This window comes from Trachypithecus francoisi, unplaced genomic scaffold (assembly GCF_009764315.1).
Source record: "Trachypithecus francoisi isolate TF-2019V2 unplaced genomic scaffold, Tfra_2.0 Lachesis_group6, whole genome shotgun sequence".
NCBI classification, from domain to species: domain Eukaryota; kingdom Metazoa; phylum Chordata; class Mammalia; order Primates; family Cercopithecidae; genus Trachypithecus; species Trachypithecus francoisi.
This window is the reverse complement of record NW_022681471.1, coordinates 70,434,376-70,456,359: the sequence shown is the minus strand read 5'-3', so window position 1 is coordinate 70,456,359 and position 21,984 is coordinate 70,434,376. Positions and strand designations below refer to the sequence as shown.

General features: G+C 40.6%; 1 protein-coding gene, 1 long non-coding RNA gene, 1 other non-coding gene and 1 pseudogene across 3 annotated transcripts in view; 1 reads left to right on the top strand and 3 right to left on the bottom strand.

Moving 5' to 3' along the window:
• LOC117077363 (phosphorylase b kinase regulatory subunit alpha, skeletal muscle isoform-like) overlaps window positions 1–629 on the bottom strand; it is a 149,495-nt gene extending 148,866 nt beyond the window's left edge. Inside the window, 1 exon segment of the mRNA XM_033201028.1 lies at window positions 120–629. Coding sequence (XP_033056919.1) covers window positions 120–197 — 78 coding nt within the window. The 5' untranslated portion in view covers window positions 198–629.
• LOC117077365 lies at window positions 434–21,543 on the top strand. The gene is made up of 3 exons (XR_004434744.1): window positions 434–572; window positions 4,616–4,691; window positions 21,415–21,543. It is a non-coding gene; the product is annotated as an uncharacterized LOC117077365 (long non-coding RNA).
• LOC117078709 lies at window positions 14,679–14,894 on the bottom strand. Its single transcript, XR_004435131.1, has one exon. It is a non-coding gene; the product is annotated as a small nucleolar RNA U3 (small nucleolar RNA).
• Window positions 16,828–17,670, bottom strand: LOC117077364 (annotated as a pseudogene).
• Window positions 21,544–21,984: the final 441 nt, after the last annotated feature.

Here is a 21,984-nt window from a genome sequence, read left to right as displayed (position 1 = left end):
ATGCAAGGTCTCCGTCACACACACACACACACACATACGGAGTTCATCCAAGGTCTCCGTCCAAGCTATGACACGCTACATCCTCGGTCGGTGATTACGAGCGACACCCCTGCACTTACCTGATGGCACAGGATGGTCTGTTGCACCAGCCGAGCGTAGCCGTCCAGCCGGACCCCGGAGTTACTTCGGCTCCTCATGGCGAGACGTTACTAATCGTCCTCTGAGAAACAGCCCGGGTGCCACCGGAGCCTTCGGTCCCTAAGGAACAAGTATCCAACGCTGCTCCACCCTCGTGGTGGGAGGCCTGAACGCCAGGCGCCGCAAAGCCCTCCCACCGCTCAGGCCTGGCGCCGCCAGTTCCGCGTAGCTCTCCGGACTCCAGCGGCCTCCGGGACCCACCACGCGCCAGCACTAGCACCGGCCTCCCACGGTCTAGAGCCCCACCGCAGCGCCCCAGTCGCCACTCCTGCCCCCTTAGTCCCGTCCGGCCTCCGCGCGTGGCTCCTGCATCCTCGGCTCAACCCCGGGAGACCTCCGCGGCCCACAGCCTCCCGCCCGGCCGCCGCCAACAGGTCAGCGACCGCTGCGCCGCCTGCACCTTGCGGGAGACGCGAACGGTAGGCGGGGCGGGCGCGGCGAGTTCTGGCAGCTGCGCGCTGCGACCCGGGGGCTCGCCCGCCCCGGGGCCGAGAATGTGTCATCGTAGGCAATGTGCTTTCCGAGGTTTATTTTCGAAACACCTCAGATGACTATTTCAATTTTCCACACTTGCTGTGCACACAGGATGTTGAGGAGGCTCTTCTTTCTTCTACAGGACTAGTTTTATACAGGAACCTACAGTAAACTTCAAAACTGAAAGACACGCTTGTGTTCCAGGTCTAAAGACTTGGATTTCTGGGTCTTTATTTTATTTTAGATTTTGACTTTAAAAGCTCAGATTACACGCCTCATTTCCAGCCAGACCAACCAAACAGAACTCCCTAGGGTACTTTACTCCTTAGTAACTGGCGAGTTTGCGGGCTTGGGAGGGAGGAGGCAATGGTGCGCTCTGAGGAAGCCAGGGCCCCAGGCGGGGAACAGCTGGGAGCTGGCGGGCCCGGAAGGCGGCGTTGGCAGGACTCGAGCTGAAAGAGATCCTATAACTGCTTTGGATGGCTCCCTCGTGCGCACGTAGGTCACAAGGCTGAGGCAATAAAGATTCAGCTGAAAATAAAGTGGAGAAGTGAAGGCTGCATAAGCAGCTTGGAGGCCGCGCGCGGTGGCTCACTCCTGTAATCCTAGCACTTTGGGAGGCCGAGGCGGGTGGATCACCTGAGGTCAGGAGTTCGAGACCAGCCCGGCCACCATGGCGAAACCCTATCTGTACTAGAAATACAAAATTAGCCCGGCATGGTAGCGCGCGCCTGTAATCCCAGCTACTCGGGAGGCTGAGGCGGGAGAATCGCTTGAACCCAGGAGGCAGAGGTTGCAGTGAGCCAAGATCGTGCCACTGCACACTAGCCCAGGCGACAGAGTAAGACTTCGTCTCAAAAAATAAATAAATAAAAATAAAATAATAAAAGCAGCTTGCAATGGCCGGGTGAGGTGGCGCACTCCTGTAATCTCAGCACTTTGGGAGCCTGAGGCGGGCGGATCACTTGAGGTCAGGAGTTCGAGACCAGCCTGGCCAACATGGAGAACCTCCCCCCAACCCCATACAAATACAAAATTAGCCGGGCGTGGTGGCGTGCTCCTGTAGTCCCAGCTACTCGGGAGACTGAGGTAGGATAATTGCTTGAACCCGGGAGGTGGAGGTTGCAGTGAGCCGAGATTGTGCCACTGCACTCCAGCCTGGGAGACGAGAGTGAAACTCCGTTTCAAAAAAAGGCAGCAGCTTGCAGATAACGCTGCTTACTGGCTTCGTGGAGTCAGTCTGCAACCAATAGGGCGGCCCGCCGGGACCCCAGTGCTTTTGCTCCGTTCATCTCCGGCCCCTCCCTCTAGCCCCACCTCTTGCTCTCTGCTTATTCAAATCTTGCAAACCTTTCAAGGTTCTGCTTAAGTACCACCTATTCCCTGAATCGCGGGATAAGAGAATTAGACCGATTGACCTCAAGTTCTAAGCCTTCCTTAGCCACCTCATCCAGGCCACGGTGACTTTGCATTTTCGTTTATCTTTTTATTTCTCTCCTCATAAGCTCCCTCAATTCCTCCCCAAAACCTCCACCCATTTAGCATAGAGGCAGGCACCTAAGAGGTGACTAGTAATTTGGTAATGATCATGAGGAAGAAGGGAATGCTTAAGAACTCAAATCTGGGACTTTCAGGTTCAACAGCCAGTCAGTGATACAGTTAGATATCGTGACACACTTAGAATTCTCAAGCGTATGCTTTCCATTGCAGTCATTTGCCACGCAAATGCAATAACTGGAAAATAACAAGCCACTTCAAAATCTAGGTGCACAGTGGAAGAAAAAGTCTTTCCACGGAAAGCAAGTGCATCTTGGACTTGCATCTTTTTTTATTTTTATTTTTTTGAGACAGAGTCTCGCTCTGCCGGGCAGGCTGGAGTGCAGTGACGCGATCTCCAGTCACTGCAACCTCCGCTTTCCGGGTTCAAGCGATTCTCTCCTGCCTCAACCTCCCGAATAGCTGGGATTACAGGCGCCTGCCTCCACGCCCGCTAATTTTTGTATTTTTAGTAGAGACGGGGTTTCACCATGTTGACCAGACTGGTCTCGAGCTTGGACTAGCATCTGGTTCATCCCTGCTCTGCCCCTAACTCGCTGACATCTTCCCCTCAGCTATAGCCTCAGAAGTCGTTTCTCTACTCTTGTGGCCCCTTCGAGCTAGAGCCTCTCTTTTTCTTCGCTTCACCATCATTTAAACATGTTTATGAAACATTAAATATTTATATTTATGTTAAATCTTAAATGTATTTATATTAAATATTAAAGTAATACACACTAAATAAAACATGGAAAGTATAGAAAAGTAAAACAAAGAAAATATTAAAATCACCCATAATTCCTTCACACAAACACCTGTTAATATTTTAATTTATTTTTCCAACTTTTATTTCTTCTGCGTAGACCTTCCCCACTCTCCTTCAAGCTGTTTGAAAGTTTGAGTAGATTAGGTATGGCAAAGGTAGGGTGTCACTACAAAAGACTACTGACTGGCTATCAAGAGGTCTTGCTGGATGGCATTGCCTTGGTTCTTTTTCAACCTCGGTCCAGGCTGGACTTTCAGTCTTGCAGTCTCAGAAACTGGATCTGTTCAGTGTTCCAGAACTAGTCGGAGTCAGTAGGCTGACTTGTGCTGATTACCTCACGGGAACTGACGTATGAAAACCAGGATGCTGGTTGATAATGAGTAGAACTATGACACCGTTTATATTGGCCTGACCACCACATTCCCTCCCTTTAATAATGAGCAGCCTCACTAAATACCAGGTGCTGTTTGCTTTGTACACTAACTGTATGAAGTAGGCACTATTGCTAATCCCGTTGGAAAGATGGAGAAACTGACAAGTCTGCTGTGTCCATGTTGGCCTCACTGATTCTCCATTTTCTACACTTCCATGGCTTACTGACACATTCTTTCCTTACACATGTCAAAATTATCAAATGACTTATAGCCAAGACTTGCCAGTGGAAGGCATTACATTTCGTGAAGGTGATTTTTTCTGTTTGATTCATTGTACATTCACTTTATAGTGTGACTCTCAAATAAAATTATATTTCCAAGTTCCTGAGATAATTTTATTGTTGCTCCCATATATTACTGAAATTTTTTCATCATACCAATTTTTTAAAATTCAAAAACTTTAAAACTTCACATTATAAGCATTTTACATTTTACATTAATGTCTCTACTAATCTTCCTTCTAGTAGATGTTCTATAGTTTGCTTATTCTCATCATAATAAAAAATAATTCCTTTATTAGTTAATTTCTTGAAAAAAAATAGTCCATACACTATTTCCTTTTCATTATTTCCCATTCACTCTCTTTAAGAATTATTTTTTAAAAATTATACAGGTAACATATGAATGCATTCTCAATGAAAAATTTTGAAATGTTGAAGATTAGACTAAAGTTCCCTATGTCTATCACCCTCTGTCACAGTCCCCTTTATCTCCCTTCCCAAAGGTAACCACCATTATTAGGTTGGTTTGTATCCTTCCAGATTTCTATGGATTTACATATATATGTAGAACTGTATATAAAATATGTAGTGTTGTTTTCTGTGTATTCATTTAATATGAACTGTATTATACTGTACCTACATTTTGCATATTGCTTTATTCACTCAAAATTCTACCATGAAGATCTCGTCCTGTTATTACGTAGTTACCTCATACACCATGATTTATATAGGCATTCCTTTATTGATAAGCATTTAGTTTGTTTCTCCATTAGAACTCTTGAAAACAGTACTTCAGTAAACATACATATATGTCTTCTTGTGAATGCATAGAGGTGTTTGGAAATGTGCATTTTAAATTTTGATATAAATATAGGGCATCTTTTAATTTTTATTTTCTTGAATACTAATGTCATTGATCATCTTCTAATGTTTGTTTTAGTTTGATTTATGTTTATTTATTTAGTTCGTTTTATTTCTTCTTCCAGTTAAAAACTGTTACCAGAAAGGGGTCTCAATGCAGACTCCAGGAGGGAGTTCTCAGATCTCATGCAGGAATTCAAGGTGAGTCACAGAGCACAGTGAAGGAAGCAAGTTTACTAGAAACTACTGTTACAGAGTAGGGTGTCCTCAGAAAGCAGGCAGATTGAACGCACTGTCATTGTTTTAAGTTTTTCTTATGTAGCAGTCTTGTCCACATAAAGATTAAACCAAGCTGTGTCTATGTGAGGGTGAGCAGACAGCATGACAAGATTTACTCTTCTGTTGATTTAAAGAAAACTATCCTTGACATTTTAGTGTGTTAAGACGTCAAAGCATAACTATAATTATCTTGAAAATGTATATTGTTATGGGTATTGGTGAAGGGGTGGCCTGCCCCTCCACACCTGTGGGCATTTCTCGTCAGGTGGGACTAGAGACTGAGAAAAGAAAGAGACACAGAGACAAAGTATAGAGAAAGAAAAGTGGGCCCAGGGGACCGGGGCTCAGCATATGGTCCTCTGGCACTGATCTGGTGAGTTCCCTCAGTATTTATTGATTATTATCTCTACCATCTCAGAGAGGGGGATGCAGCAGGACAACAGGGTAATAGTGGGGAGAGGGTCAGCAGGAAAACATGTGAACAAAGATCTCTGTGTCATAAATAAGTTTAAGGAAAGCTGCTGTGCCTTAATGTGCACATATACAAACATCTCAGTGCAATAAAGAGCAGTATTGCCCCTAGCATGTCTCATCTCCAGCCCTAAGGCGGTTTTCTCCTATCTCAGTAAATAGAACGTACAATCGAGTTTTACACGGAGACATTCCATTGCCCAGGGACGAGCAGGAGACAGATGCCTTCCTCTTATCTCATCTGCAAAGAGGCCTTCCTCTTTCACTAATCCTCCTCAGCACAGACCCTTATGGTCGGGCTGGGGAACTGTCAGGTCTTTCCCTTCCCAGGAGGCCATATCTCAGGCTATCACAAGGGGAGAAACTTTGGTCAATACCTGGCTTTCCTAGGCAGAGGTCCCTGCAGCCTTCCGCAGTGTATTGTGTTCCTGGGTACTTGAGATTAGAGAACGGAGATGACTTTTAACAAGCATACTGCCTTCAAGCACTTTTTTAACAAAGCACATCCTGCATAGCCCTAAATCCATTAAACCTTGAGTCAACATAGCACATGTCTCTGCCAGCACAGGGTTGGGGCTAGGGTTACAGATTAACAGCATCTCACGGCAGAAGAATTTCTGAGTACAGAATAAAATGGAGTCTCTTATGTCTACTTCTTTCTACAAAGACACAGCAACAGTCTGATCTCTCTTTCTTTTCCCCACATATTGGGACATCGAGACTTTCCACTGTTATAGGAGTGTCCCCTTGTAAGTGTCTTTAGGTTGTTTCCTCAACTGTAAATATGAATGTGGGTCGTGACTGGCAAGGAATGGGCCTTGTTCATCACAAGATGAAGCTGAACTTAAAATGGTGTTACTCTGGCTCTCCTAGGCTCTTGCTTTCCTAACAGAACTGCTCGTATACTTTGTCATTTCTTTATTGGATTGTTTGTCTTTTTCTTTTTGAGTTACAGCAATTTTTACAACCTATATATTCTGGACTTTAACCTTTTCTCTAAAATAAATGTAAAAGAGATATCGCACATGTTTTCCTGTAAGTGGTTTGTCTATTAACATTATTTATGATGTCTTTTTTTCATATAGCTTTTATTTTGAATGAAGTCAAATTTATGAATCTTTTCCCTTTTGTCTTAAATTAAAAGGGCTTTGGAGTGAGTTGAACAGTGTCCTCCACCCCCACAAGGATATGTCCACCTAGAACCTGTGAATGTGATATTATATGGAAAAAGAGTCTTTGCAGTTGTAATTAAGGATCTGGAGATGAGATCCAGTCAGATTTTCCAACCAGTCCCTAAATCTAATGATGAGCATCCTTATAGGAAGAGGACATGACACACAAGAAGGAGGTAGTGATGAGAAGACCCAGGCAGAAATGGGAGCGATGCATTTACTAGCCAAAGAACACCCAGGATTGCCAGCAGCCACCAGAAGCTAGGAAAAAGGCATGGAATGGATTGACCCTCAGTGCTTTCAGAAGGAACCAATCCTGCTGACACCTTGATTTAGGACTTCTGGCCTCCAGACTGTCAGAGAATAGTTTTCTGTTGTAAGCCACCCAGTTTGTGGTAATGTGTTGCAGCAGCCCTCAGAAATGAATAAAGTCATCCCTGTCTCTACTAAAAGTACAAAAATTAGCCACGACGGTGGTGCACATTTGTAATCCCAGCTACTCTGGAGACTGAGGGACAAGAATCACTTGAACTCGGGAGGCAGAGGTTGCAGTGAACCGAGATCATACCACCGCACTCCAGCCTGGGTGATAGAGATTCTCTCTCTCTAAATAAATAAGTAAATAAAAATCTTCTTGCCCCAAGATCATCAGTAAATGATCATTTATCTCATACTTTTATTGTTGTGCTTTTTATCTGTAACTTTTAATTCCTCTGTATTTTTCTAAATGGGTCTAGACAGAAATTTAGCTTAATATTTTCCTAAATGGTTAGCCAGTTATGCTAACACCATTTACTGAGTAATTCTTTTCCCTTGATTTGAAATGCTGCTTTGAGCATACTCATGAGTCTGTTTCATCAATCTATTTTTCTATTCCTTCACCAATATTGTACTACCTTGGAATTTTAGAATCATCGGGTCAGGTTCTAAGGAAATTACTTTTGGGTGAGTCCGGGTCTCACTCTGTCACCCAGGCTGGAGTGCAGTGGCACAATTATAGCTCACTGCAGCCTTGAACTCTTGGGCTCAATCAATCTTCCTGCCTCAGCCTCTCAAGTATCTAGGACTACAGGTGCATGACACCATGCTCCATTAATTTTTTCATTTTCTTGTAGAGATGGGGTGTGTATTGTGCAGGCAGGTCTTGAACTCCTGGCCTCAAGTGATCTCCCTCCTAGGCCTTTCAAAGTGCTGAGATTACAGGTGTAAAGCCACCATGCCCAGTCAAAAATTCTGATTTTTATTGTGATTGCATTGAATTTGTAGATTTATTTGGGGAGAATGGACATATTGACAGTGTTTTGCTTTCCTGTCTACAAAAAAATGTACATTTATTTATTCAGAGCTTGTTTTATTTCTTTCGGTAAACTTTCTATTTTTCCCCAAAAAAGTTGTCAGGCCTCTGAGTCCAAGCCAAGCCATCACATCCCCTGTGACTTGCACCTATACGCCCAGATGGCCTGAAGTAACTGAAGAATCACAAAAGAAGTGCAAATGCCCTGCCCTGCCTTAACTGATGACATTCCACCACAAAAGAAGTGAAAATGGCCGGTCCTTGCCTTAAGCGATGACGTTATCTTGTGCAATTCCTTTTCCTGGCTCATCCTGGCTCAAAAAGCTCCCCCACTGAGCACCTTGTGACCCCCACTCCTGCCCACCAGAGAACAACCCCCCTTTGACTGTGATTTTCCTTTACCTACCCAAATCCTATAAAAGGGCCCCACCCTTATCTCCCTTCGCTGACTCAGCCCGCCTGCACCCAGGTGATTATAAAGCTTTATTGCTCACACAAAGCCTGTTTGGTGGTCTCTTCACACTGATGCGGATGACAAAAGTCTTGAAGTTTTTGGTTAAGTTTATTTCTTGGTATTTTTTCCGCTGTTATATTTTAATTGATCATTATTGTGTATAGGGAAATTATTTTTGTATGTTTACTTTATATCCACTCTCTGTTAAACTCTACATTAAATCCAGTGGTTTGAAGGTGATATTTTTTGGTTTTCTAGATAGTCGTATGATTTGCTAAGAGTAAAAATTGTGCTTTTGTCTTTCAAATCTTAATGACCCTTGTAGTGGGGATAGTGGTTATCACTTCTTGCTCCTGACTTTGATGGGACTAGGTGTAATATTTCACAATTAAATGGGTCTGCAGTAGGTTTCCAGAAGACACCATTATCACATTAAAATAGTTTCTTTTTCTCCTTGGCTTCCTAAAACTTTACTATTAGTATTATTTTGAAAGAATGTTGAATTGTATTGGATTCTTTTTCTGCATGCATGGAAAAAACTACGGTTTTATTCCTTTACTTGGCTAATGTGTAAATTACATTGATACCTTTCCTTATTTTTATTCCTGAGCTAAGCCACACTTGATCACGATAAACACACTAGATTTAATACACACTAGGTGCAATTTAGTAATATTTTATTTATTTATTATTTATTTATTTTTGAGATGGAGTCTGGCTCTGTCGCCCGGGCTGGAGTGCAGTGGCCAGATCTCAGCTCACTGCAAGCTCCGCCTCCGGGTATACGCCATTCTCCTGCCTCAGCCTCCGGAGTAGCTGGGACTACAGGCGCCCGCCACCTCGCCCGGCTAGTTTTTTGTATTTTTTAGTAGAGACGGGGTTTCACCGTGTTAGCCAGGATGGTCTCGATCTCCTGACCTCGTGATCCACCCGTCTCGGCCTCCCAAAGTGCTGGGATAACAGAATATTTTATTTATAATTTTCAAACCTTTGTTTTTAAATTATGTCAGCCTATAGCCTTCTATTTTTACCAGTCCTTCTTTCATTTCAGTATCAAGATTATGCCTGGTTGTAAAATGGCTTTGGTAGTTCCCATCTTTTTCTTTGGAACTGTTCAGATGAAGTGAAAATTATGTGTTACTTGCAGTCTTGGTGAAATTTATCTGGTAGAACTCACTCACTTGCTGCCTTTTTGAGAACAGGTAGATTTTTGAAAATCATTTCAATTTCTTCTCTGGTTATGGCAGAGAATAATGCAATAGAGAGTCAAGGTTATTATCAAGATTTTCAACCTCTTGGGTCAGTTTTGATAATATTTTCCTAGAAGCGTGCCAGTTTAAGTTGGCTCAGGGTTTCTCAATCTCAGAATTATTGACGTTTTGGGCTGGCTAATTCTTGGTTGTGGGAGGCCGTCCTGTGCATTCTAGAATGTTTAGCAACATCCTTGACCTCTACCAACTAGATGTCAGTAGCACCCTGCCTCACCACCCTCCCCTGCCCCCTGCCATTTGTGACAACGAAAATGCCTCCAGATATTGCAAAGTGTTCTCTGGAGGTCAAAATTTGTCAGTATAAAGTTGTGTGAGGTTTTGCTTGTAGTTCTTAAGTCGCTTCTAAATCTGAATCATGTCCCCTTTTGTATTCTTGATGTATTTCATGGACATGCCAAGAAATTTGTCTATTTTATTAGTCTTTTCCCAGACCAGCTCTTAATATTATGATCAATTATATCCTTATTTTTGTATTCCTTTGTGACCTACCTATTAAATGGAAAAATTTTAAAAAGATTTCATTACAAAAATAGAATGTACAGGCCGGGCGCGGTGGCTCAAGCCTGTAATCCCAGCACTTTGGGAGGCCGAGACGGGTGGATCACAAGGTCAGGAGATCGAGACCATCCTGGCTAACACAGTGAAACCCCGTCTCTACTTAAAAAATACAAAAAACTAGCCGGGCGAGGTGGCGGGCGCCTGTAGTCCCAGCTGCTCGGGAGGCTGAGGCAGGAGAATGGCATAAACCCGGGAGGCGGAGCTTGCAGTGAGCTGAGATCCAGCCACTGCACTCCAGCCCGGGCGACAGAGCGAGACTCCGTCTCAAAAAAAAAAAAAAAAAAAAAAAAGAATGTACAATACAGTGAACCTTACCACCCTCTCCTTTCCCATATTATTCTGAAGCAAATCCCAGATTGTATATTCTTCCAACCATAAATATTATGTACCTACAAAATTACGAAAGCTTTATTAAATATAACCATGATTACACCTAAAATATAATTTCTTAATATTATCAAATATCCTTTCTTTGTTCAAATTTCCCAACTGTTTCATAAATGCTTGTGTATGTGCATGTGTGTGTGTGTGTGTGTGAGAGAGAGAGAGAAAGAGAGAGAGAGGGGTTTATAGTTTGTCAGAATCAAGAACCAATAAGGTCCGTGCATCACATATGATTGACATGCTTCTTAAGTCTCTAAATCTTTTGAGCCTTAGGGGTCCCTTCTTATTTTTCCGTTTTTCCTAGGAATGTGATGAATAAATCAAGTTTTTTCTCTTGTAGGGTTTCCCCAGTTGAGCTTTGCGGATTTCGTTCCTATGGTACCATTTAACATATTCTCTGTCTTCTGTATTTCCTACAAATTGGTGCTTTACGTTGGAGGCTTCATCAGATTCAGGCTCAATTACCTTGGCTAGACTGCTCATAGGGTATATGGAGTTCTCCCATCAGGAGACACATAATATCTGGTTGTCCCTTAATGGCTAGATCCCTTAATTCATTAAGAGTTGCAGAACAGTGATATCCTATCATTCTATATTCATTTATTAGCTGACTTTTTTTAATAAAGAAAACTTCCCTTCATCTGCTATTTGGAACCTACCAGTACAGTTTGCATAGGACAGGCAGGATAAATGCTTGACTCTTTCCCTTTATTTATGGTTTCCAAAATAATGAGCTGGTTCCCTATCATCTTTCAAACGTGACCAATTTTTTCCCAGTATTATCATAAGCATATAGGTTTAAACATTTGATGTATTTCAATCCATTAGTTAATCTCCTTATTGATGCTCAAATTGTCCAGTAGGACTTTGGCCAGTGGGAGCCTCTACACCCTGGCTACTGTGTCCTTTTGACAGAACCCTATTGGTCTGTGATAGCCTCCTTGCTTTCTGAGACTCCAAGATACTGGAGGCTCTACTTGTCCATTTTCTGCCCCCAGACTAGACGTCAGCATTTCTCCTAGGATCCCTGGTTCCTTTTATTGTGAAATGGTGTTTGGAGAAAAAATCTGGGCTTTGGTCATTATGATCTTTCCAATCAAGATTCAAGGCTCAAGAAGTTTTACTTCACCTCAAAAATCTGCATCGTCTTTCTCCCACAAATAAAATCCTAGTTCTCAAGACAACAACAAACAATCTGTGTTATCATCTCACTCATCTGTGTTATCCTACCATATACAGATAACAGTTTCAGAGTAACAATACCAGCTATGCCACCAAAAATATGATTACTACAAAGTTTAAGATTCTTTTGCAGATATTTTTGTCCCTACCTTAAGATGTATCCTGTTAGAATATGCATCAATGTTGTTGTGTTTTAAAGTTACTTTATGTGTGATTATGTTAGCTTCTGGATACACAGGTTCATTTGTTTCATTTTGCTTTTGACTTAAAATATTTTATTTTAAATTTTTGTGGTTACATAGTAGGTGTATATATTTATGGGGTATATGAGGTATTGTGATACAGGCATACAAAGTATAATAATCATATCAGGATCAATGGGGTGTATATCACCTCCAGCATTTATCTTTTATGTTACAAGTAATCCAATTATATCTTTTAGTTATTTTAAAATGTACAATTAAATTATTAACTATAGTCACTCTGTTGTGCTATCAAATACTAGATCGTATTTATCCTTCCTGTTGTTTTAGAATTGCTTTTCTAAAAAGTTATGTTAAAATTGTGTAATATACTTACATGGTTCCATAGTCAACTCTACAGGAGGAGGTATACTCAAAGAAGACTAGCTTTTCACCCTGCTTCTTTATGCTATTTGTTCCCATCCCCATAAGTAATCACTTTTCTTTATATCGTGGCTTATCTTTCCCTTTTAAATTCAAATATATATTGTATTTTTAAACACAAATATGTATAAAGGAAGACATAGGAGTATACACACACACACATTATTTATTTATTTCTCTTCCCTTACGTAGCTGGTATGATATTATACACACTTTTATCCACCCTGCTTTCTTTAAAACAAGCAACACATCTTGGGCATCGCTCCCTCAGAGAACGTAGAGATATTCTTTGTTCCTTTTCAAAACTGCACAGTACCTCATTTTGTGGACATACTAGACCTCTATTAAGAGAACATTTGAGTTGTTTCCAGTCTATAGCTGTTATAAATAAGGCTTCAACAAATAGCCATGTGCATATCTGTTCTGATAATTGTCTTTTAGTTGATGGATTCCATATGTTTAAATGTATCATGATTGCCATATTTGGAGAGCTTTTTCTACCATCTCATTTCGTTTTTTTTTGTTTTTTTTTTTATACTTTAAGTTCTAGGGTACATGTGCATAACGTGCAGGTTTGTTACATATGTATACTTGTGCCATGTTGGTGTGCTGCACCCATCAACTCATCAGCACCCATCAATTCATCATTTATATCAGGTATAACTCCCAATGCAATCCCTCTCCCCTCCCCCCTCCCCATGATAGGCCCCGATGTGTGATGTTCCCCTTCCCGAGTCCAAGTGATGTCATTGTTCAGTTCCCACCTATGAGTGAGAACATGTGGTGTTTGGTTTTCTGTTCTTGTGATAGTTTGCTAAGAATGATGGTTTCCAGCTGCATCCATGTCCCTACAAAGGACGCAAACTCATCCATTTTTATGGCTGCATAGTATTCCATGGTGTATATGTGCCACATTTTCTTAATCCAGTCTGTCACAGATGGACATTTGGGTTGATTCCAAGTCTTTGCTATTGTGAATAGTGCTGCAATAAACATACGTGTGCATGTCTCTTTATAGCAGCATGATTTATAATCCTTTGGGTATATACCCAGTAGTGGGATGGCTGGGTCATATGGTACATCTAGTTCTAGATCCTTGAGGAATCGCCATACTGTTTTCCATAATGGTTGAACTAGTTTACAATCCCACCAACAGTGTAAAAGTGTTCCTAATTCTCCACATCCTCTCCGGCACCTGTTGTTTCCTGACTTTTTAATGATTGCCATTCTAACTGGTGTGAGATGGTATCTCACTGTGGTTTTGATTTGCATCTCTCTGATGGCCAGTGATGATGAGCATTTTTTCATGTGTCTGTTGGCTGTATGAATGTCTTCTTTTTTACCATTTTTTTAAACTTTCTTTTTCCTTTCCTTCCTTCTGTAGGATTGATAATGCTTTCTATATTCCCTTTTGTTCCCTACACTGGCTTAGAAACTACAGTTTGCATTGCTGTTGTTTTGGTGGTTGTCCTTGTTTTTAATATGTACACTTAACTGTAAAATGTTTTAATACATGTAACGTAATTCAGTGTTTCTATTCTTTGAAACATGACAAGGTTTGTTGCATACTTTATGGACTCATTGAACAACCCCTCTTTCTTCAGGTAGTTTTCATTGCCTAAAATGTTCGTTTCATCTTTTAGCTCACCTTTTCTTGAATAAGTAATACATTCATATGATTCAAAAACCGAAACAGCAAGAAAGTTATAGAGTGAAAAGTCTTGCTCCTATTCCTCTCCTATCTTTCCAGTTCACTCTACCTTCCCCAATCAGTTAATCCCTGTAAGTGCAATTTTTTTCAGGGTTTTTTGTTTTTGTTTTTTTTTTTTTTGAGACACAGTCTCACTGTTGGCCAGGCTGGAGTGCAGTGGCACGATCTCGGCTCACTGCAGCCTCTGCCTCTCGGGTTTAAGCAATTCTTCTGCCTCAGCCTCTCGAGTAGATGGGACTACAGGCACGCCACCACGCACACGTTTTTTTTTTTTGTTTTTGTTTTTTTTGGTATTTTTAGTAGAGACGGGGTTTCACCGTGTTGGCCAGGATGTTCTCGATCTCCTGACCTCATGATCCACCCGCCTTGGCCTCCCAAAGTGTTGGGATTATGGGCAAGAGCCACCGTGCCCGCCCGGTCTCAGGGTTCTTTATGTAGCATATATACCCTTATTTTACCTCCTTTCTTACATAGTGTATTATACTGTGTTTGGCACCTTGATTTTTTTACTCTTAGCAATACATCTTGGAGATCTTTTCATATTGGTACAAATACAGTTCCCTCATTCTTTTATATGTCATAGTACTTCACTGTATGAATGATTCTTAAGTTATCTAACCAGTATCCTGTTGAGAGATACTTGCATCATTTCCAGTGTTTTGCTGTTATAAAAAAACTGAAATTAAGAACACTGTATATATTTTATATGTGTTCAGATATATTGGCAAACACTCAAAAATCGAATTGCTGGTTCAATGGAAAATGCTGTATTTGTAATTTTTTAATACCATTCAGACTGCGTTTTCTACCTCTTAGTCTCCTGATGGAAGAGAAGAACGATTATCAATGGCAAATGGCAGTTTCAGCGAAGCAACGCCAACAGCCGGCTTCCCACTCACTAGAGAATGCTGTGCCTCCTCCTTGTGATTTCTGACGCCTCACACATTCAGAGAAACTATTCTAGTAATGAACTATAGAAATGATCCCTGAAAGTATAGTCTTTATTCTTAGTTTTGATAGATAATGCCAAATTGCCCTTTATTGGAGTTTATGCTACCCATTAGGAATGTATGAGAGTGTTTACTTTTCCACAGCCTTGCTAATAAAATGAATTATTAATTTTTGGGGTGGTTGTCAATCTTAGTAATTGTATTTTGCTTCTTTTTATTTTTTGAACAAAATGGGTACATTTTTGTTAGACTACCTGATACAGAAGATAGCGTGGTATGGATGGATAGCATGAATAACAAATGATACCAATGCACTTTATTTGAAATAAACAAAAATTCCTACACAGCTCAATGGGCCACTTGGAAACAAACTGTTGCTTGACTGTGTTACTGAGCAAAAACAAAGTCAAAGCACAAACACCCTTCTTTTTTGACATGTATTTGGAGATAGGTAGGAAGACGCTACCTGGTTCTTTAAAAAACCGTTCTTTCCTTAAGGCCTGGTTATAGAAGTGTAAACAATGTAAATGAACCCGCCATTTCCAATTATAATATCATATCATATCTATGTCAGCTGTGTATTCTGAGATCACACACAAACCTGTGTATAACCAATATACCTGGAAAGAGCTGCTATACCACAATTATACTTGAGTTCTTGGCAGGCAGGACAGAGGAAGAGTAATAGGGAGTAAGTTTTACATCCTGTTTAGAATAAATCACCACTATTCCCTTAAATGATAGGTTAGAATAGAAAGATGCTACCTGGAAGTTATCCTTTTTACTTTGGTTCATTTTTAGTTTTTGTTCATGATTTACATAGTTGCTTGATTCATTTGCTTATAGCACAATCCTGCCACAAAGTATAAAAGGGCAGGATACTTATTATTTCTTCAACATCTGCATTTTTCAAGTTTTTAAAAACAAATGGATAAAACTCTGCTAAAAATGCAGATGTCTATAACTTCAATGGTATTAGATGGGAAGGAGACAATGAGGGAAGGGAAAAAAAAAGCAAACATGTTAATGTGCAGGGAATGTGGTTAAAGCCTTTGGATTTAAAAACATGTTTCTGGCCGGCGCGGTGGCTCAAGCCTGTAATCCAGCACTTTGGGAGGCCGAGACGGGCGGATCACGAGGTCAGGAGATCGAGACCATCCTGGCTAATACGGTGAAACCCCGTCTCTACTAAAAAAAATACAAAAAACTAGCCGGGCGCGGTGGCGGGCGCCTGTAGTCCCAGCTACTCCAGAGGCTGAGGCAGGAGAATGGCGGGAACCCGGGAGGCGGAGCTTGCAGTGAGCTGAGATCCAGCCACTGCACTCCAGCCTGGGCGACAGAGCGAGACTCTGTCTCAAAAAAATAAATAAATAAAAATAAAAATAAAAAAAATAAAAACATGTTTCTCAGAAAAGCTGTCACTTCCTTTGTCCTCCAAAAAAGGACCTGAAAAGTCCCAATCCAAACTTTGGAAAACTATAGTTATGAGATGCTATAAATGTTCAAAGCAGTCAGAAGGAGAAGGATGAATGTGTCTTTTGTTTAGCTATAGTTCGTAGCATAGCCACTTTAGCTGTTGGTGGATCAGTAAAAACCACTGAATTACCAGAAGTGCTCGGAAGGATAGGGGTAGAAAGTAATGAACATAATACCTTATGTAAATCAGTAACAGGTTTCATGGCCCAGGAAAACTTTCTAAACAGTAAAATGACTCTAAAGTAGATCTCTGTCTCCAACATTAAGTGTAGCAGAATTAACAACAACCAAAACAGATTTACATGTAGATCTAATGATAACAGAAAATTACAAGGCAGAGAGCATAAAAGAATCAAGACCATGCTATAGATTCTACAGTATTCTATGATGCTAGAAACATTTGAAAGCTTTAGCAAAATATCACTCTTGTTTATAAATCACTTATTTATCATATGACGATACGTTGAATCCTTGTCTTTCCTCATACTGAAGAATCCTACATTCAGTCATTAAGCATTCTGCATTTCTTTGCCAATCTGGTAGCTGAGTATCTTGTTCCAGTCAATTTTCCTGCGGGTAACTGGAAGCTGCCCGTTCAAGGCCTAGAATGTGGTATCTGACATTGTTTGATCATTTTCACTAATTGCTGTCTGATAGTCGCTTTCTGCATTCCCTGTGATTTTAATAACTCCTTGGCAGTTTGGACTTCATTCGAAACAGTTAGTGAATCCTGTACATCTTTATGACTAACCAACTGAACATTGCCATATTCATAATAGTGAATCTTAAGCATTCCAGCCACCTGGGCTGTAGGAGGTGTGATGATGAACTTCCACTCCAATGACCACTTCAGAAGTTTTAAGGCTGAAACTGGTGGCTTTCAATGCATGCAGGAATAGTCTGTTGCCCATCTATAGTTTTAGCATAAACAGTACAGAAGCCGCTGGAATAATGATCTTTCACGTAGGCTCTTAAAGCAGGTCACCGGATTCTCTCCAAGACTTCAGACCTCCATCTACTTCCTGTGGCTGGGGCTCACTTGCTTTTTTCAATACGTGATCAAATTTAAAGGAAATTTTGTTTCTTGGATCTAGAAATCTGTTATTACCTAAGTCAGAGTGCTCTACAATTAAGACCTGTTCTTCATATCCTTCTCTGTCTTCACAGACGTGAACTGATCTATGTTATGCTGGGCAAATGCTTGTGCTGCCCCTTCACTGAGGAGAGTGTCATTATTAAGTATTAAACATCATTGAATACTCATTAAATTCCCATAGGGGAGCATGAGTGATGAATTGAGCAGCTATGCACACCTTCTCCTCATCCAATACTCAATTCTCAAAGTCAGCCATCTTGGGCTGCTCTCTGCATTTTTCTCATTATGAGGATGAGCGTCTTTGGGGGCCATTTATATTTTCCTTTTTTGCCTTTTGTCTACTCATGAGGCTTGCCCATTTTTCTTTTTTTTTCATAAGAATGTCTTTAGCAATTTTATTTATAATAGTCTCAAACTGAAAGCAACTCAAATGTTGATCAAAAGGTAATGAACGAGCATAATACAATATGCAATGCCGTGAAATACTACTCAGCTACCAAAAGAACAAACCAATGATACATATATTTTGTTATACGGGACAATCAGAAACTTTATACAGGGTAAAAGGAGCTAGACACAATGAGTGTATAATTTATGATTCCATTGATATAAAATTCTAAACTTTTTAATTTATTTATGTATTTATTTATTTTTTTATTATACTTTAAGTTCTAGGGTACATGTGCATAACGTGCAGGTTTGTTACATATGTATACTTGTACCATGTTGGTGTGTGGCACCCATCAACTCGTCAACACCCATCAATTCGTCATTTATATCAGGTATAACTCCCAATGTAATCCCTCCCCCCTCCCCATGATAGGCCCCGATGTGTGATGTTCCCCTTCCCGAGTCCAAGTGATGTCATTGTTCAGTTCCCCCTATGAGTGAGAACATGTGGTGTTTGGTTTTCTGTTCTTGTGATAGTTTGCTAAGAATGATGGTTTCCAGCTGCATCCATGTCCCTACAAAGGACGCAAACTCATCCTTTTTGATGGCTGCATAGTATTCCATGGTGTATATGTGCCACATTTTCTTAATCCAGTCTGTCACAGATGGACATTTGGGTTGATTCCAAGTCTTTGCTATTGTAAATAGTGCCGCAATAAACATACGTGTGCATGTGTCTTTGTAGTAGAGTAATTTATAATCCTTTGGGTATATACCCAGTAGTGGGATGGCTGGGTCATATGGTACATCTAGTTCTAGATCCTTGAGGAATCGTCATACTGTTTTCCATAATGGTATGGTACTGGTACCAAAACAGAGATATAGACCAATGGAACAGAACAGAGTCCTCAGAAATAATACCACACATCTACAGTCATCTGATCTTTGACAAACCTGAGAGAAACAAGAAATGGGAAAAGGATTCCCTATTTAATAAATGGTGCTGGGAAAATTGGCTAGCCATAAGTAGAAAGCTGAAACTGGATCCTTTCCTTACTCCTTATACGAAAATTAATTCAAGATGGATTAGAGACTTATATGTTAGACCTAATACCATAAAAACCCTAGAAGAAAACCTAGGTAATAAGATTCAGGACATAGGCATGGTCAACGACATCATGTCTAAAACACCAAAAGCAACGGCAACAAAAGCCAAAATTGACAAATGGGATCTCATTAAACTAAAGAGCTTCTGCACAGCAAAAGAAACTACCATCAGAGTGAACAGGCAACCTACAGAATGGGAGAAAATTTTTGCAGTCTACTCATCTGACAAAGGGCTAATATCCAGAATCTACAAAGAACTCAAACAAATTTACAAGAAAAAAACAAACAACCCCATCAAAAAGTGGGCAAAGGATATGAACAGACATTTCTCAAAAGAAGACATTCATACAGCCAACAGACAAGTGAAAAAATGCTCATCATCACTGGCCATCAGAGAAATGCAAATCAAAACCACAATGAGATACCATCTCACACCAGTTAGAATGGCAATCATTAAAAAGTCAGGAAACAACAAGTGCTGGAGAGGATGTGGAGAAATAGGAACACTTTTACACTGTTGGTGGGATTGTAAACTAGTTTGCCCATTTTTCTATTGGGCTGCTGGTCTTTTATCGAATTCTAGGGCATCTTTTATGGCATTTGAATCTTGAATCATGGTTAGGAAGGCTTTCTCTGAAACTCAGGTTAGAAAAGAATTCTTCCATGTTTCCTTCGAGTGCTCTTTGTTATTATTTTTGCATTTAAATAATTGATTCCTCTCTGGTTTATCGTGATGTACAGTGTGAAGTATGAATCTACTTTTTTTTTCAGATGGCTACCTAGTTGTCACAACAGTTTACTGAATTGTTCACCTTTTCTCTAACCAATTTAAGATGACACATTCAGTCAGATGACACATTCAGTCAGAAGACACATTTATCCTTGTCCTTCTGACTGCTTTGAACATTTATAGCATCTCATAACTATAGTTTTCCAAAGTTTGGATTGGGACTTTTCAGGTCCTTTTTTGGAGGACAAAGGAAGGACAGCTTTTCTGAGAAACATGTTTTTAAATCCAAAGGCTTTATTTATTTGTTTTTACTTATGGATATTCTATTCTGTTAATTGGTCTGTATTTCTAGTTATGTACAGTACCCTTTGCTTTTAATTATCAAAGCTTTAAAATGTTTTTTATCCTTTGTTTTCTCTCCTTTATTCTCAATGTAGTGTATTATGTTAATGAATAGCACAGTAATGTAATAATAATTATTATTAACACAAGAGAAATAATAGAATGACCTTGGTCAGGCACTTGTCATTTATTTTTTAATTTTTAATTTTTAATTTCCAACTTTTATTTTAAGTTCAGAGGCACATGTGCAGGATGTGCAGTTTTGTTATATAAGTAAACATGTGCCATGGTGATTTGCTGCACAGATCATCCCATCACCCAGTTATGAAGCCCAGCATCAACTAGCTATTCTTCCTGATCCTCTCCCTCTTCCCACCTCCCACCCTGCAACAGGCCCCAGTGTGTGCTGTTCCGCCTGTCATGTGTCCATGTGTTCTCATCATTTAGCACTCATGTATAAGTGAAAACACACTTTAAAATATTTTAATGTCTGTAAAACTACAGACATTAAAACGTTCTTCTTTTGCAGGATTTCCTGGTCATTTGTGCTTATTTATTTTTGTATAAACTTAAAATGAGCTTATCTAATGAGAAATAGTCTGTGTTGATATTTTCATTGGTATTATGTTCAATTGACAAATCACTACATCATACAGGGTAGCAATAAAGCTCAGTAACATAGGCAATTACCCATAGCAATTATTTGGTGGCATTACATCATAATACATGATATTAATATAGTTTGGGTGCTTGTCCCCCCAGTTCTTGGGTTGAAATATAATCCCCAATGTTGGAAGTGGAGTCTGGTGGGAGGTGTTTGGGTCATGGGGGCGTATCCCTCATGAATGGCTTGGTGCCCTCACCATGGTAATGAGTGGATTCTCCCTCTGGTAGTTCACACCATAGCTGGTTGTTCAGAAGTGCAGAACCTCCCCTGTCTGTCTTGCTGCTTCTCTCACTAGGTGATGCATCTGCTCCCTCTTCACCTTCAACCACGATTGTAAGCTTCCTTAGTCTCTCACCAGAAGCCAAACAGATGTGGATGCCATGCTTGTACAGCCTGCAGAACCATGAGCCAATAAACCTTTTTTCTTTATAAATTGCCCATACTCAGGGATTCCTTTCTAGCAATGCGAATGGGCTAACACAGATATGTTCAATGTTTACTTCTCCTTGGTATTGCGTAGTTCAATGTCCTATGCAGAAATTACAATAACACAGTGTGTTAATGCGGCATTTCCTGCAATCCTTACACAATAACCTGTGATGCATTGCCTCAGGTGTTTTATGTCTGATTTTCACCAAATAAACCTATTCCTTTAATATACCTCAGCAAAGGTAATCAAGGTGGTTCAATCTGCTATATATAGTAAATTATATGCATGTACCATATACATGTTTTGTTTTTTTTTTCAAATTTGATGCTTTCAGAAAAACTAGAAAAGACCAAGATACTGCCACAGATCGGAAGAGACTAAGGAGCTAAGGACAACCAATATGCAGCAGAGGACCCTGGACTGGACTGCAAAACAGGAAAAGAACTTTTTTTAAAAAATGGTGAAGTCCAGGCCGGGCGCGGTGGCTCAAGCCTGTAATCCCAGCACTTTGGGAGGCCGAGACGGGCGGATCACGAGGTCAGGAGATCGAGACCATCCTGGCTAACATGGTGAAACCCCGTCTCTACTAAAAAATACAAAAAACTAGCCGGGCGACATGGCGGGCGCCTGTAGTCCCAGCTGCTTGGGAGGCTGAGGCAGGAGAATGGCGTAAACCCAGGAGGCGGAGCTTGCAGTGAGCTGAGACCCGGCCACTGCACTCCAGCCTGGGCGGCAGAGCGAGACTCCGTCTCAAAAAAAAAAAAAAAAAAAAAAAAAAAAAAAAAAAAAAAAAAATGGTGAAGTCCAAATAAAGTCTGGGGTTTTGTCCAAAATAATGTACCAATGTTGGTTTCTTAATTTTTGATAAATATGCTACTGTGATGTAGGATGATGGCATTAAGAG